At 36.0% G+C, this 17,727-nt stretch overlaps 1 protein-coding gene across 2 annotated transcripts in view; it reads left to right on the top strand.

The window, feature by feature from the left end:
- The first annotated feature begins 9,666 nt into the window (after positions 1-9,666).
- Positions 9,667-17,727, top strand: part of LOC131068216 (uncharacterized) — a 168,261-nt gene continuing 160,200 nt past the window's right edge. The window contains exons 1-2 of one of the 2 annotated variants that reach the window (XM_058003408.2): positions 9,667-10,225; positions 11,144-11,225. In XM_058003408.2, coding sequence (XP_057859391.1) covers positions 10,020-10,225; positions 11,144-11,225 — 288 coding nt within the window. In that variant the 5' untranslated portion in view covers positions 9,667-10,019. Of the gene's footprint in view, positions 10,226-11,123; positions 11,226-17,727 lie in introns of both variants that reach the window. The other variant, XM_058003409.2, reaches the window with a different exon arrangement.

The following is a 17,727-nucleotide window of genomic DNA, read 5'->3' as shown; positions in this document are numbered from 1 at the left end:
TATGACACATATGCTGCACATGTGGAGGTAGGCATCCCACGTGAGGGTCTTGATAAGTTTCGGCTTATGACAGATTCTATGATAGAATGGACAAGTGATAGGAGATACCTTTTGCATGGAGAGGGTTATGATGAGTTTTAAGAGAATAAGTTAAAATTAGTCATTTATGACGAATTCTCTTACAATTGTAAGTGTTGTAAGATATGACAGTTGTAAGATGTGTTTAAGATCATTTGTCATACCTTGAAATAGTAAATTTTGAGTGCCCAACTTAGGAGGTTTGAATGGGGAGTCATTTGGAGACGTACATGTGTCATTTGCATGATTTTTGGTGGCCGAAGAATAGGGCCAAATGTTATGCACGACCCCATCTTGATGCTTCATCTAGAAGATCTCTCTTGAGTTGTATTTATCTATAAAATGTAGTCTTAAGGAGTGTTAGATATGTAATGTTTGCAAGTGAAGTGTTATGCTGCCAGAATTAATCCAGGTTGTGGGTTGTAGTTGTAGACTCCTATTGAAGAAGCTAAGTGATGGCATTGCATTGTAAAATTTTGATTACTCGAATACAAAGTACTGTGCTTTTGGAGTGAGGATTTTTTTACCCAAAAGGGTTTTCCCCATGATATATCTTGTGTTCATTGTTTATCTTTATGCATGTTTATTATTTCTCTATGAACGTGTTTCTATTTCTATAATAGAAGATTTGTAAGAAAATTTTGCACTCTCCCCCACTAGATTAATGTTAGGAAGTTTTATAGGCACCTTAGCTTCCTTTCAGTTGGTATCAGAGCATGGTCAATTTTGATTCCATTATTGGGTAGCGGGTTTTTTGTACTGATCTCAGTTTGAGTGGGAGCTTTTGTAGAGTATTTTTTAAAATCTTGTTGTAGGAAGAAGAGGGTAAGCACATCCACAAAAGTTGATATAGAGAAATTTAATGGCAACAACTTCGAACTGTGGAAGTTGAAAATGGAGGATATGCTTGTGGATCAAGATCTATGGGCGATAATATCTGGAACAAAACCTCACAATATAGCACAAGATGTTTAGGATACAATGGATCAAAAAGATAAGGGCCTTATAATGCTCTATTTGGCAGGCTCCGTATTATTAAATGTCCATGAAGAGAAGACTGTGAAAGATCTTTGGAAGAAGCTTGGAGATTTTTATCAAGCTAAATCCTTGGTAAACAAGCTTTTTCCGAGAAATAAAATATATTCTCTAAGGATGGAAGATGGAGGATCTATTGCTAATCATCTCAATACATTCAATATGATTATTGCTCAGTTAATTTTTGTCGGTGACAAGATTGAGGAGGCAGATCATTGCTTGCTTCTATTATGTTCTTTGCCTGATTCTTGGGACCAACTTGTTATGGCTAGTGGGAGTACAACCACCACATTCGAGAAGGATGAAGTGGTATCATCATTGCTTTCTAAATAGATGAGAAGGAAGACTTTTGGGAAAGCTAAGGAGGCCCTTGCAATTTGTGGTAGATCAAAAGAGAAAGGCAAGAAAAATGACAAGAAAGATGAAAAAGACAAATCCAAATCCCGTGGGAGATCTAAGTCTCCTGGAAAGTCCAAGGCAAAGTGTTGGAATTGCGGCAAAACCAGTCATTTCTGTAAAGAATTTTAGGAGGAGAAAAAGATGAAGAAGAGACCCTCAGATTTAGATTCAAACAAATCCTCTCAGGATGACGGTGAAGCATTTGTTGCAACCTAGGCAACGCATGCATCAGAAGATGTGTGGCTAATCGATTTGGGTGCATCTTTTCACAAGACCTCACATCAAGGTTGGTTTTCAAGGTACAAAGAATATGATGGTGGAAAGGTGTATATCGGTAACGACTCTCATCTGAAGGTTGTTGGTCGTGGAAGAGTCAAGATTAGATTCCCTGATGAAAGAGTGAAGGGGATTGATGGTGTAATGTACATCTCGAGTTTGGAACGAAATCTACTCTCTATAAGTAAGTTGAGTGATGTGGGTGTGCAGGTTTTTTTCTTGCAAGGTGGATGTAAGATGGATAGAGGTTCTATGGTGCTAGCTAAGGGTGTTCGGATAGGCACCTTGTATAAGTTGGATGGATGCATTGTACAGTGCAATAGTGCTTATGTGGAGTCCAAGAAGAGGGCTCTAGATTCTTCATCCTCATCATCAGATCGAGCTGTGAAGAGGACTATTGATTCTACATTTGATGGTCGGTGCTTTATGGGTACCTAAGGGTGCCAATTCTATGGAGATGAAACTACCAACAGAGAAGACAATGTTATGGCACCAAAGACTTGGTCACATTGGTGAGAAGTGTCTCAAAACCCTAAAAAAGTAAATGGCTTGTAGAGGGGCTTGAAGATTATAATCTTGAGTTCGATTTTTGTGAACACTGCATCTATGGTAAACAAAATCATGTTCAGTTTTACTCTAGTTCTCACAATTCTTTTGGGTTGTTGGACTTGATACATTATGATGTTTTTGGTCTTGTTAATGTTCCTTCAATTTCAAAATCTGTGTATTTTGTTTCATTCATTGATGACTATAGTAGAAGGACATTTGTTTATTTTCTCAGAAGTAAATCTGAAGTCTTTAGTCGGTTTAAGGAGTTTAAGGCTCTTGTTGAGAATCATACTAGTAGAGAGATTAAGTGTTTGAGGACTGACAATGGTGGTGAGTTTTGCTCAGCAGATTTCGACAAGTTCTGTAAGGATCATGGGATTGAGAGGCATAAGACAACTCCATACTCCCCTTAACAAAATGGAATTGCAAAGAGAATGAACATGACATTGATGGAAAGGGCTAGGAGTATGCTTAGTGGTGCTTGCCTCGAACAAAAGTTTTAGGCTGAAGCAATAGACTCTGCCTACTATCTGGTAAACATATCTCCTACATCAACACTTGTTGATAAGACACCTATGGAGATGTGGTTAGGAAAGAAGCCCTTAATGAGACATCTCAGAATATTTGGTTGTGAAGCTTATGCTCATGTTTCAAATGAAAAGAGATCTAAGTTAGAGAACAAGGCAACGAAGTGTATCTTTATCGGCTATGGTGTAGGTGTAAAAGGGTACAAGCTTTGGGATCCAGTGTAAGAGAAGGTTATCTATAGAAGAAGTGTTATTTTTAGAGAGATTAAACCTTCCACTATTGAGTTACAACTAGAGAAATAAGAGAAACAAAATAAGGAGGTAGTTCAGTTTCCTTCTACCCCTCAAAAATAAGAACTACGAGCTCCTGGTGGACTTGATGATGAGGAGAGTTATAACAACTCTAAAAGTTCTGAAGAAGATGAAGAACCTCAACCTCAACCTTTGAGGAGGTCTACTCATGATAGGCAACAGCTTGATAGATAGGGGTATTCACCTGATAGGTTTGGATATTCATTGTTAGATTCCAGTTGTATTTTTTCTTTGATTTCTAACACTAATGAGCCTAGGACTATTAGAGAGGCTATGGGTATGCATGATGCAGATTCCTAGATGGAAGCCATGAATGGTGAGAGGGTATCTTTGAAGAAGAACAATACTTGGGATCTCGTACCTTTGCCTGCAGGACGTAAGCCCATGGGATGCAAATGGGTGTTTAAGAAAAAAATGGGTCTTGATGGCAATGTTGAGAAGCACAAAGCATGGTTGGTTGTGAAGGGGTATTCCCAAGTTGAGGGAATAGATTATGGTGATATTTTCTCTCCTATTGCAAAGCTAACATCCATTCGGTTCTTGTTATCACTTGCTACAATTCATGATTGGGAAATCGAGCAAATGGATGTGAAGACAACATTCCTTCATGGTTATTTGGAGGAAGAGATTTATATGTTATAGCTAGAGAATTTCGTAGTGAAAAATAAAGAAAATCTGGTTTGCAAGTTGAAAAAGTCTTTGTATGATTTGAAATAGTCTCCTAGGATGTGGTACCAAAAGTTTGATACCTATGTGTTGAGTTGGGATTTTAGAGGTCTAAATCCGATCATTGTGTTTATTTTAAAATTGATAATGGTCACATTCTCATTATTGCATTATATGTGGATGATATGTTACTGTTTGGGAATGGACATTTGATTTCTGACTTGAAGTCTCAGTTGTCAGCACAATTTGAGATGAAAGATTTAGGTGCAACTAGGTACATTATGGGGATGAAGATCAAAAGAGACAGATCTAACATAAAGCTTTGGTTAAGCTAGAGTAAGTATGTGAATTCAATGTTTAAGAGATTCAACACGAGAACTTGTAGATCCATGATAGTTCCTGTTGCATTGGGAACAAAATTATCCGTGGAGGATTCTCCAAAATCTCCTTCTAAGGTGGAGGACATGGCTAGTGTACCATATGCGAGTGCAGTTGGCAGTCTCATGTATGCTATGGTCTGTATAAGACTAGATATTGCCCAAGCAGTGGGAGTCTTGAGTCGATCTATGGTTAATCCTAGACGGGTGCATTGGGATGCAGTTAAGAGAGTGTTTAGATATTTTAGGGGTACTTCCAAGTATTCCTTGTGTTATCATGGTTATGCTATTGGACCTCGACATTCTGCATGTATTCGTGGATATGTGGATTCAGATTGGGTAGGTGATATTGATAGCAGAAGATCCACTAGTGGTTATGTTTTTACTATGAATGGTGGTTCTATTAGCTGGATGAGTAAGCAACAAGTTATAGTCGCTTTGTCCACGACAGAAGCAGAGTATATGGTAGCTACTCATGCTTGTAAGGAAGCCATTTGGCTTAGGCGGTTGTGTTCAGATATTGGGTTTGATGTGAGATTGATTACTATCTGTTGTGATAGTCAAAGTGCTATTTTCTTAGCAAAGAATCCGACTTTCCATGTCAGAATGAAGCACATTGATGTTCAGTTTCATTTTGTTCGAGATATGGTAGAGGATGGGAAGGTAAAATTATAGAAGTTTGACACTTTGATGAATGTTTCAGATGCATTGACTAAACCAATGAGAACATATAATTTCAGATGGTGTTCCAGTTCTATGGGCCTCTCGGCCCCCTGCAGTTGATTTATGGGTTTTTCGAAAGATCTTCGACAAGTGGGAGAATGTTGGGATTAAGGTGTCTCAACCTTTGCAAATATTAACATTGGCTTATGCATTTATTTATTAATTTTTTATTTTATTTATTGCCCACAAATGTCTAGTCATCTAGTGGGATCCATAGGCTTGGTGGCATCTTACTTGGCGATGACTATATGACACATATGTTGCACATGTGGAGGTAGGCATCCCACGTGAGGATCTTGACAAGTGTTGGCTCATGACATAATGGACAAGTGGCAGGAGATACCTTTTGCATGGAGAGGGTTATGACAAGTTGTAAGAGAATAAGCTAAAATTAGTCATTTATGACGGATTCTCTTACAATTGTAAGTGCTGTAAGACACGATAGCTGTAAGATGCGTAAGAGCATCTGTCATACCTCGAAATAGTAAATTTTGAGTGCCCAAATTAGGAGGTTTGAATGGGGAGTCATTTGGAGACATACATGTGTCATTTGCATGCTTTTGGTGGCCGAAAAATAGGGCCAAATTTTATGCACGACCCCATCTTGATGCTTCATCTAGAAGCTCTCTCTTGAGTTGTATTTCTCTATAAAAGGTAGTCTCGAGGAGTGTGAGATATGTAATGTTTGCAGGTGAAGTGTTATGCTGTCGGAATTAATCCCGGTTGTGGGTTGTAGTTGTCTTCTTGTTGAAGAAGCTAATTGTTGGCATTGTATTGTAAGATTTTGATTACTGAAATACAAAGTACTGTGCTTTTGGAGTGTGGGGTTTTTTACCCGAAAGGGTTTTCCCCATGATATATCTCGTGTTCATTGTTTATCTTTATGTATGTTAATTATTTCTCTATGAATGTGTTTCTATTTTTGTAATAGAAGATTTGTAAGAAAATTTGCACTATCTCCCACACTAGATTAGTGTTAGGAAGCGTTTTCTGCACCTTAGCTTCCTTTCAACATCAAGTTTGCCTACTAGGTTGCCCCTTATCACGCCAAGATAACCTTAAGTAAATTGGGCTATGGTCCAAATTTTAAATCCCAAATATGCTCACCATTCATGACATCCTCTGTCCTTTTAGTCAAGCTTTGCCAACAAATTGTGTAATCAATGACACTTGTCTCATTATGGGCTATCCTACAATATTGATTCCCAAACTTAGGCATAAACTTTTTCCAATTAAAGAGATTTTGTTTTGCAAGCACTTGATTCGAAGGTAGACCTTCAAACAAAGGTAGAACTTTGAATAAAGTGAATACATTTGTTGAGAGAAACTTATAAATTTTTATATTGTTAATTTATGTAGAAGGTACCTTTATTTGAAGGTCCTTAGCTAGGATTGTCCACCCTCCCTTTATAGTTTTCCTTAGAATTTTCACTTTCGAAGCTCAAGTTGAAGGTCCAAATGGAATGATTTTGACAAACCATTTTTTTGTGATCATAGCCCTTGAAATAAAGTTTCCAACAAGTATAATTTTAATATCTTTTGGTTTTATTATAAATTTCATTTTCATGTTTTACTAAAATAGTTTTTTCATCAAACATCAAGTTCTCTGTTCTACACATGTGGACGAATAGTAAATTAGTTATTTGTTTTTTAATATCTATGTATTAGGTATTGATGTCCTTGTTCAAACAATTTTTTTTTGAATTTTGATACAAACCAAAACAAGTTATGGGTTATGACATACGCCTACTTCTATATTATAATTAGTTTGACTTCAAAATTCAATAGATGTAATAAAATGTTATGATACAAAATGCAAGCATTAGATATCGGAGTTACAAATTTATATTTTAAAATAAAAATTAAATTTATCCTTTGTATAAAAAAAGTTATTCATGACGACATAAACATCACTTAAAAAAAATGTTTTTGCTGTAATAAACAAGTTATTAAAAGTTACATAAAAAAAATTACAATTTAATTCCATTTAAAATAATATATTTAGAATCTATAGAAAAAATCCCACAAATCACTAGTTCACATTGTCTTCACATTCTTAACAATTGTGTTGCTATACGTGTTAGAAAGTAAAGATTTAGTTAAAAATGTTGATTTTGATGTCCTACTTTGGCCAAAAAGTGGGAACCATTATTATGGGATGATCCTTGTATGTATTACATGTAAATTTTTTTAGATTTCTTCTATCCAAACCATTAAAAATAATTAAGTTGAAGATGACACACAAAGAAAGCAATTCCTCTCTAAAGTCGTTGCTACTTTTGTAGTCTTACAAACATCTTATCCATTGCTGATTTATCTTTTCTATGAGCCAAATGGGATCATGTTCCTCTTTGCAACGAATAATGTTAGATTGTTCATCCCCAACATTGAAATCTCCCACTAAGAGTAGTTTTCCTTTATAAGAAAACATTGCAATATCTTTTTTATAACCAAAAAATGGGTCTTTACTATCAAGCCCATGGGTTTTTAAGTTTTTGAGACTCGAGGAAGAGATAACATGCTATAATTCTTATGTGATTTTTATTTTCTGTAACTTTAAATTAAATATATTACTTGGTTATGTCGTCTCTTTCTAGTTGAATGATACATCTTTCTTTTTCTTTCAAAAAGACTTATATACCACCATAACCTTTGCCATTGTTTGCTACCTTATTCCAAGCTACCAACTTCATGTAACCCTGAAATGTAGGAGTCTTGCAACCTTCATGTTCATGAGTTTCTATGAGATATATTATATTGCTACCTTCTACAATAAGTCCTAACCTTGGTCCCCTCCTCCATGGATTTCCTCTACAATTCCAACAAACTAGAGACAAGTAAACCAAGGAAAGCCTTGAATAAGACACAAAGTTGAGTCTTCACCTTTACTTGTCAAAAATGACCTTGTTGCTTTCCTTCCTACTATCGAATTAAAACCATTTTCTTTGCTATCTGCTTGCTGCCCTACCTTACCGTGGGACCTGAAATTGGCAATAATAACTTTTCCATTGTACAACGATGCTCGTTTGCCTTCATCTCTTGTTGCCCTTAATTTTTTCACTTCTTCCCTTCCCTCCTTTTGTTGCCTATTGTTAAATCATCATTTAGGAAGAAGCGTGAGCCCTTCAAGAGCTTCTTTTTGCTTAAAATATGTTGCTTGCCATGCACACTTGCCATGACCACTTTTATAGGCCTAACCCTCTCTTCACAAATCTTTCCCACTCTCCTTGCTTGGTAGATTTTTCCTTGCCAAAACAACTTGTCTTTTAGGAAATTATTTACAAGATTTAAAGTGCTTTCATATTTTCCATAATCTCTTACTCCTCTAATAATTGCGTTTATTTCTCTTCTTTGAACTCTCTTCCTTGCATTTTTTTAACCCTTGTGTGTTTGCTTCCTCTTCTATGTTCTCTTTTCTTTCGACAAGCCTCCTATGACATTTTCTTTTAGAACCACTCTCTTACAATTTGTTTGTTAGATTGCTTACACCTCACCCTGAATTACTTTAGAGTTCGTCTATTACTTGCTATTCTTGAACTTTTTATGATTTGCCAATCTATTTTAATTTTTTACCAATCAAACTTCCTTGTCAAAAAATTTCTTACAACATTACAACCAATTTCTTTAAAACTTTATTATAAAAAGATACAAATATTTCCTTAAAAATACCTTGTACATGGTTCTCTCCCCACCTAAGGACAATCCTCCTCCCCTAAAAGAAGCTATTGCTTGATTATATATTTTTATTTTATTTTATATCTATTTTTATTTTTAATTTTTTAATTAAAGATGCTCCAAGCCAAACTCTGATGGCTATCCATTCCCCCAAAATCCATCTTTGGGAAGCAGGAACTTTTCCATCGGAGGCATCGATGATAACTCGACTAATAAGCTATTTAAAGAAGGCTGAAAACATGGATAACCATCGTTGGCCCAAAATGGTTGTGGAAGGGGTAAGTCGTAGGAAAAAAATGTGGATGAAGCAGAACAACAAATGGATGAACAAGTGGGGCATCAATTTGCAAAGATGTCCTAACACTGATGATGGAATAAAAAGTTACGTGATTGATAAATTTAGTACTATCATGTGGACAAATCAGATTGGGTGGAAAAAAACATACTTTATATCAAAGAGTTTAACCCACCAAAAGATCATGGCGAAAAAACATATCTAGGTGCAACTATTTAAGGGAAAGCGAGGCTGTTGGTTGCACAATTGAGGACAAGATCACATCATCTTATATGTGAAACCGATAGGTGGAAGATACGCAAGGAAACTTGGGAAGAAAGAGTTCACATTTTCTGCAATAAAGGAGTAGTGGAAACGAAATGACATTTCATCATGGAATGCACGACTTATGAGGATATTAGTAATCAGTACAAGATTGTTTGAAGGTTGACAACATGCATATGACTAATTAGACAACCAGCCTACAAGTTAAGATTAATAGCAGGAGACTTGACATGAAAAAGAGTTTCAAGAGAAATTAAAGATGGTTGCTTTGGTCCCATAGACTGTTTAGTCTCATGGACAACATTAAAATATTTCATTCATTCATCCAATAACTTTGTTAGATCTGATGTGCTCTATTAAGTCTATTGGACATTAAAATTATTTCTTCTTCTTCTTCCATTATTTCTAAAACTCAGATTTTTTGAGATGGCTTCCAATATTTAATTTTTTTTTTTAAAGTATCTACACAATCTTCCAGAATCGAGCATTCAGTGCTGGGCAAGATAAGTGTACTTTTCAAATTAAATGCGATCAACACGTTGAACTTGCCAATCACAACACGCACTGAAAGTCAAGAGGACATTCTTTAGATGAATCCCTTCAAGCCGGGCAAAATCATAATTTAATTTTAAGACGAAGTCAAAAGCCGCTGATAAAATATAATTCTGCAGATAAATTTCTGCTTCATTTTTTTAACTTCGAAAATAAATTTCTGCTTCATTTTTTACCTTCGAAGAATTTCGTAAGATCCTTGTTTTTGCCGTCATTGGCTTCTGCAATTTGAAAAATTTGGGTTTTAAATATTCTTGCTCTCAAATTCAGTGAAGGATTTTGTAAGTGAAAATGGAAGAGCTGTCATCAATACAACGGTATGCGGCGGGCGCATTGTTAGCCTTAGCACTTCGCGAAGCGCAAGTTTATCAACTCTCTCCTGTCGGGTTTAATTATCCTTCAGATGACGAAGACGGAGCCCATGCACAGGCAACAGATATACCTCAGTACGAGCTCTGGATTAACGAGAGATTTGGTCTCCTTCGTCCTGTTTTCAGGTACTTCTATGATATTCTCGTTCAACTGCTTCTTGTTGAACAAATTTAATTCATTTGTTTAAATTGTTGGTAGATTTCGACAATTTGAACTATGGAATATGCATTGCAGTTTACAAATTTCCATATGTGGACAAATCATAGGGAGAAAACGAGGCTCAGTTATTAAATGTTTTGCATAGTTTTTGTAGTAACATTTATGCTCTGTGAACAAACGATCCTTCAATTAAAAACACTACGGTTTCTTGTTTCGTTGATCCGGTGTAGAAATTTTTAAAAATTTTTGGAGTGGGACAATTCTCTCTAACCTTTTGTAAACCCTAAATCCAAAATTTTATTAAAGAAGTTCTGCTCGCTTTGGGATCTTTGATGGGAAATTATTATACATGTTTTTTCCTCGTTTTCTCTGCCTGCTTTGTTTTTCGAGTCCATTTTTTTTCAAATCTTTGGTATTTCGTTTATTTTCGAACATGACTACTGTGGGTAGATGCGTAGCTTTATGTTCTCTTGAATTTTAATTAGTCATTTCATCATGTTACTGACATTTTTAGGTCTATCTTGGAGACATTTTTCGTTGTATGAAATTTTGTTCTTATAATTTTGTCGTAGTGATGCTTGTCTCTAGTAAAATTGAGCCACAGGCGTTTCAATTGGAGGCAGTTTTTTGTTAACATGAAGATTATTTTAGTTTTTTGATTTTGAGGATTTCACTTTTATTTATCTATGTTACCAAAATTTTGGGTGTATCTTGTAAACTTCTTTAGGGATTTGGAACTCTGTCCTAATAGACTAATAGTATTGATGTTTATTGTGACCTTTGCCTTCGAAACGTTCTCGATCATTTGTTAGAATTAATAGGTAGCTTTGTACATTTTGAAAATTTGGGTATGAAATTCAACAGATTGGTCGGAGTCTGGACAGGTACTTGAAGATTGATGATAAAGCCTGGCCTGGACTTGAGGAGACAGCCATGACATTCCCTGCCAGACATCATATTGGAGCAGTACGTATTATTTATATTTTGATGTCCTCATTGAAGTTTTAAAGGCAACTTTGATGGAATTGCTAAGTACATTGCTATGTCTATGGTTAAAAGGAGGATCCTTCATACATAATTTTTACAATAGCCAGTCTTTAATTTTTGAATTGTCCTGTGACATTAGGGTACACATTTCAGACAAACTGTTGTATTGCAGGATTTTGATAGATTAGTGTCTTTCAAATTAATTAAAGCGTATAATTCCAACCGCCTTACCTTGTGGTTTGATAAAAGGGGCATTCTTTGATTTTCTCAGCACAGGCAGAGATAATTCGGCAGTCCTTTTGCAAGTGAAATTATTTAGAGTTGTGACAGCTGTTAAAAAGTAGCTGCAAATTGCAACAAAGTTATTTGAAAAAAGGTTACAGAAAATATTTAATTTGACATAAGCTTAAAGCTACATAAAAAGTTTGATTCAGTAAACTGACAGTTTGGCAAGGAACGATACCAAGTGGTGCTGGACAGTTTCAGTCCCCTTCTCCCCCCTCTTTGAATTTTATCTTCCTAATCAATTGCAGGTCCACATTTATGGATTTTGTGATTTTACAATTGTGCAGTTGTATGGGATAACTTGGGGCAAAATAAGCATAGTTAAACCTCCTGCATGGGACCTTTGCTCTATGGAGGGTGCTACAACTTGTTAACATTTTATTTTGTCTCTTGTGAGACAACACGAGACAACACACAATGGGATAACACATATGGTTGAACTGTTATTCAAATTGTGGGGTATAGTTCTTTGAGATTTAACTTAACTTAAAACTAACTCTAGACTAAAACTGTAGACAAAATTTATGAGTATGCTGTAATGTCCCCTTTTGTGATATTCTTTTAAACAATAATATTTACCCAATATATGATAATAGTTTATCAAAGATTATACATTTATGATATATATATTTAGGTCAATAAATCATAGCACAATACCCAAAGTTGATCAAATCGTGAATTCTCCGGAAATACTTTGCAAATCTGCTGAATTAGAGGGTTTCATCCCAAACTCAACATTGATAATTCCAAGGACCCCATCCCTAGCTTGTTAAGGGCATGAAAGGATAACTTTCCAACCCTTAGCCAATCTGGAAGGGTTTTCATCATCCTTGACCAAGATTTGGATCCAAACTTAGTAAGAGCATGCAAAGTCTCCAACCTTCCAATTTTCGTGAACCTGGAAGGCATTTCATCCTTCAAATTTGCAAATACTACCTATAATTCAAAAGTAACAGAAGAGAAGAGTTACTTGGTGCTTGAATGAAATTGCTTTATCTTATAGGCTTTAGATCTCTCTCTTGCATGCTTTAATCTTTTTTTTTTTGCTTTAAAGCAGTGGTGGAAATAACATAGGCTTTCACCAGACTATGACTGAATGGGTGGAGTGTTGGAGTGGTTTAGCCATGACAATTGTGTGCCAACCTCATGTTCATTTATTTCTTGTCAGAGATAACTTAAGGTCTTGCCAACTTTTTGAGTAGCTTTGTCACTTAGAAAATGTGATTTAAATTTATTTCATATTTTATTCAGGGCCGCTGTTCACTTAAGTGTTTGCCGCTTTTATCTTAAGCTTGGCACTTTTTTTACTTGGCAAAACCATCAGAGGTGTGCCCTTCCTTTTCCTTTCATTTTCTAGGTGCTTCTCCCTTGATCCTCTGCCCAATTTTAACTGTCTTAGGCCCTAATTTTACATGGCTATGTCATGCCCCTGCCACATCACCAGCAGATTATTAAAAAGAAACACTAAATCGCACTCGTCAAGGGAAGAAGACTGCTATATACTGATTGGATCCTTGAGAATAATCCAACACTTAGCCAATACTGTTCGGCGATCCTAAATGCTGGTTGGCTATTCTTATCTTAAATTCTATTTGGTTACACTTAGATTAATCCTAGTCGGTAGCCAGGAAATAATTAATTATCAATTACTTAATGCTTGGAAAGGGTAGCACTTCATTGTAGGTTCATATCTCTCCAAATTGAAGGGTCATGACCCAACTGCCAATGAAGATATAAAAGAAGGGAATCACATTGTGTAAAGGGCATCACTTGATCAAGTCTGATTCAGAATATAATACAGAGGAAATAGAGCAGTCTATAATATTTATAAGATTGGTATACATCACGATCGTATTTACTATTTATTTGTTATAAATCTCTTAGGAAGCTATAATTTATTTATTTTATTGACTTGCCAATCCATCAAAAATTATAAGATTACTGATTATTTATCTGATTTCCATCAAGCAATCCTATTTGGAATCAATGTGAAACGTTCGGTAGGGAGATGCAGCAGTATCGGTTCCTCATCAAGTATGCCAACCCCAAGATGGGTTGCTTGTGGAATCAATGTGAAACATTTGGTAGGGAAATGCAGCAGTACTGGTTCCCTCATCAAGTACGCCAACCCCAAGATGGATTGCTTGTGGGCCAAGGGGATGAATGACTAAGAGGTTCATTCCGTGCCCTTGGGCTTGGTTGAGGAGGACAGTCTCCCAGTGCCCTATCATGCTTTCCCATCACATTCCTAATATGGTTGGCTGATGGAAATAAGCTATGAAATGGATTCATATGAATTTAGGATATTTTGTTTTCAATAGGGATTATTTATGACAATTCTCTCAAGTTTAACTGCAATTATGTAATTTATTAATAGAATACTATTTGTAAATAAATTTTATTGTTTTGAATTGTTGTTTGGGCGAAAATAAGGGATATCCCCAAAAGGGGACATTACAGCTTGACCATTGAATTTGTGTGTGACACTTAAGTCAAATTGTTCACTGCTTTGAGGCTGAGTTTTGCTGGGCTTAAGCCACTAAAAAGTGCACTAGAATTTTGATTTTTTTATCCCATTTTTCTGGATGCACTTTCATTACACTTTTGCCTTCATTAAAGGTGTGCTTTTCAGCTGGCAATGACACTTGTTTTGTGTGCTTTTTTACAACTTAAACACTTAAAAGTCTTGGCGAAGATTCCCAAACACTCTACCACATTGCTTTCCTGGTTCGGAACTTTTAGATGGCAATGCCTTTCATTTTGTGCATTTCACATGCCTTAGACATCCTATCATGCCTCGAGCATGCATTTGAAGGCAAATTGCCATATTTTACTTATCATTTTGCATCTTGCTGGGTTAGAAATCTGCTGGGCTGATACCTCATCACTTAGCCCTTGTTGGGCTTGAGGTAACCATCCTTGTAAAAATAGTTAGTTGAAAGGACCAAAGACAAGATAACCTTGCAAACTAATTGGGAGGACAACAATTGACCTGATATTGATGTAATTTGAGGTTCAACTGATGACACATCTGACCAAAAAAGGCATGAAATTGAGTTTTATAGGGTGTACCAACACAACTATGGAACTTTTGGCCTAGATGGTCCCATGGAATGTGACTCATTGAATATGGAACTTGATTAAATTACAATGAAGAAAATTATTTCCCTAAATATATGTAAATAGACTCTATTGTCTACATGCTCTAACTATAGCAATGATGACTCTTCCTTGTAGCTATGATAGTTCCAATATTGAAATATTGGCTACCTATAGATCACTAGTATTAAAAATCTAGTAACATTACTTGTCCTAACATCCCTTCTTAAGGTTAAAGGTTACAGAAGATGACTCATAACATGCAATATCCAGTGATTCTCATAGAACAAAAAAAGTCACACAATAACATACATACAATGGTTGACATGCACAACATTTCCCCTTGAATGACAACCATCTTGCATGACCTCACATAAATCTAAAAGATTTCTTAAGGTAAACAAACTTGTCTTCACTTAAGGCCTTGGTGAAGATATCTGCAAGTTGATCTTCTGCTCTACAATATTCAAGTTGAGGAAGTATCCCATTGAATGGATGGGTTGGTTGAATTGATTGTTCCATCTCTGATCAATGATCTCTCAAATGGGATGAAATTTAAGGTTGTCTCCCTCGTAATAGTTTTAGATGGACTCTTTGGCCCTATCCATGGGCTCATTAATATGCCCCATTGGGTTTTGATCGGTGTTATAGGAGTCAAAATCACCTTAGACCTGGCAAGTTGATTTTTGACTCGGACTCGGACTCGGTGCCCATACTTGACAATGACTTGGCAAATTGAAAAAATCATGAAATGTAGAGATTTTTAAGGATTCAAAACTTGTTTCATGCACCCTTTAATAAATAAACTTTGTAGACACAATAAAATAATCAAATTGAAGCTAATTTGACCATATACAGAAGCATATATCAATCACATGAGTATAGAAACGATTTTCAATTTTAAGCTGAAGGAAACAACATTAGTAGATATATAAATTTAAAATTATAAATATCGTTAAATGTATACAAATCTCATGGATTATGAAATCCATGTAATCAAAACAAATATCAAAACTAAAAATGTAAGTCTATGGCTCAGAGGAGCCTACATTACTCAACCCAACAGCACGACAAGTCATGTGTTGGCATCTAAGATAGGTCTTGGATGATGATGTAGCTATGATATTTGATAGTTTCTCAATGATTGGTGTGTATATTCAAGTGAGGGATTTATTATTTAAGTTTTCTTGAAGTGTTCGAGATTGTATGTTTTGATGTTAAGCTCATTAACAAAGAGGAATGATTAAGTAAAAAGATAATTAGTTAGGATACTAATAGATGGGAATGATTGATACGTTTTCGCATCATGAAATTGACATTTCTTGGCAACAATGATTTAACTTGTATTCAATAGTACAATGCCTGTAGTATGCCAACTTTACCTATGGCAGTCCTTGTATACTAAACAAGTCCGATGTATGAAACATGATGTTCCTTGATTGTGGCTATGATTGCGAAGATACAGAGATTTGCAACTGGGGATATGTATTTTGTAGATTTTATGATCATGATTCATCATTGTTCCATTACGTGGTTAGACTTATAGTTTGATGGGTGTTTGGGAGCAACAACCTCATTGACTGATGGGTGTTTGGGAGCAACAACCCAATGAGGTCGAGAGATAGCATGGCATGCACTATTTCATATTTTTTTGTAAATCCTAGATGGGCATGTTATAAACCAAACAAGTATTGAAAGGTTGTAAGGTTTTTAACAAAAGTAACTAAAATGGCCGAGTCTACCCTGCAGGACTCGCTGGGTTTGGCGAGTCTTGGAGTACTTGATTGCCAAGTCTCCTAGACACCTCAGAGGTCACTCACCTTGGGACTTGCCGAGTCTAGGCAATTCTCGGAAGTTGGAACTATGGTTTCAATCCCCATCTACAAAATGGAGAAGGCGTTGACACTTACAATTAACAAACACAAAAGGATTAAAGTTACAAGTTTATAATGAAAGACAAAAATTAAAAAATAAAATATCCAATTTGAGTTTAAAATTGAGGTTTCAAGGTTACTTTCACATTCTTTGTAGCTCTTTGTGTAAAAGGATTATCAAAGACTATCCTTGCAACCCTTTCTCCTTTAGGCTTCTTTGAGTATGATGAGTCTAGCCATTCTTGACTCACAAACATTTGTTTCAAGGAAGCCAACGAATTAATAATGCTATATGCAACATTAGGAAAATTGTTGCAAACCTTGTGACACCTGATCACACCAACTTTTTCCCTTTGGTGTGATCTCTCATGAAACTAAGAACCCAAGAGTGATTATAAATAAATTTTGTTTTGCTTCTTGCATCATTTGCAATTGGTCTCACCCTATCAAGTTTTCCTATGTCCTCCACAAGAAGGTCAAAGCAATGTGCAACACAAGGGGTCCAAAAGAGTGACTGATGCCTTTCTTTGAGCAATCTCCCAACCACCACATATGCTGCTACATTGTTAGTTATGATTTGAACTACATTCTCTATGCCTCTTTAGTTGCGTCTATGAGCAATCTCCTAATCAAATCTTTTGGAGAAGGTGCCTTTTAGCCTTTTGCTGTTGTTGTCAATGCAGTTACTGAATTGTTCCAATAAGGACTTCTTGGCACATTGAAGTACCAAAAATTGGTATATTCGTTAATTATTTCTCGATGCACCTTCCTGTTCCACTTTGTACCTTCCAATGATGGTTGTGCTCCAAGTATGTTTCTGGGTACAAAAAATCTATGTGGTGTGTGTGTAGGCCCTCTACTTGAAGTAGATGAAGTTGATGACAATGTCTTCGTATGTGTGGACCATAAGGGAGTCTACTATGCCTTCAAATATTATGTTCTTTCTAGTTTTTGCTTGCATTTGAGGACCATGACCACTAGCCATGGATGCTGCTATGGCTTCCCTTATCTTCTCCCTTTGTAATTTTTTCTTTTTATGCACAATGCAAGGGGTGCATTCATCTCCTTTTGTCTCTTCTGTCGTGCTGGTATAGTGCTTGCCATCACGATGAGTAATGCCTGCAAGATAGTATTTGAGGTGATTTATTTCTCCATGATATGGTTTATGGCATCGGATGTAAACAATTGTCCTAGTTGTCGGTCCTTGCTCGACATTTTTCCAA

Source organism: Cryptomeria japonica, chromosome 1 (assembly GCF_030272615.1).
Source record: "Cryptomeria japonica chromosome 1, Sugi_1.0, whole genome shotgun sequence".
Taxonomy (NCBI): domain Eukaryota; kingdom Viridiplantae; phylum Streptophyta; class Pinopsida; order Cupressales; family Cupressaceae; genus Cryptomeria; species Cryptomeria japonica.
Note: the sequence above shows the minus strand (reverse complement) of the source record. Positions and strands in the feature narration are given on the sequence as shown.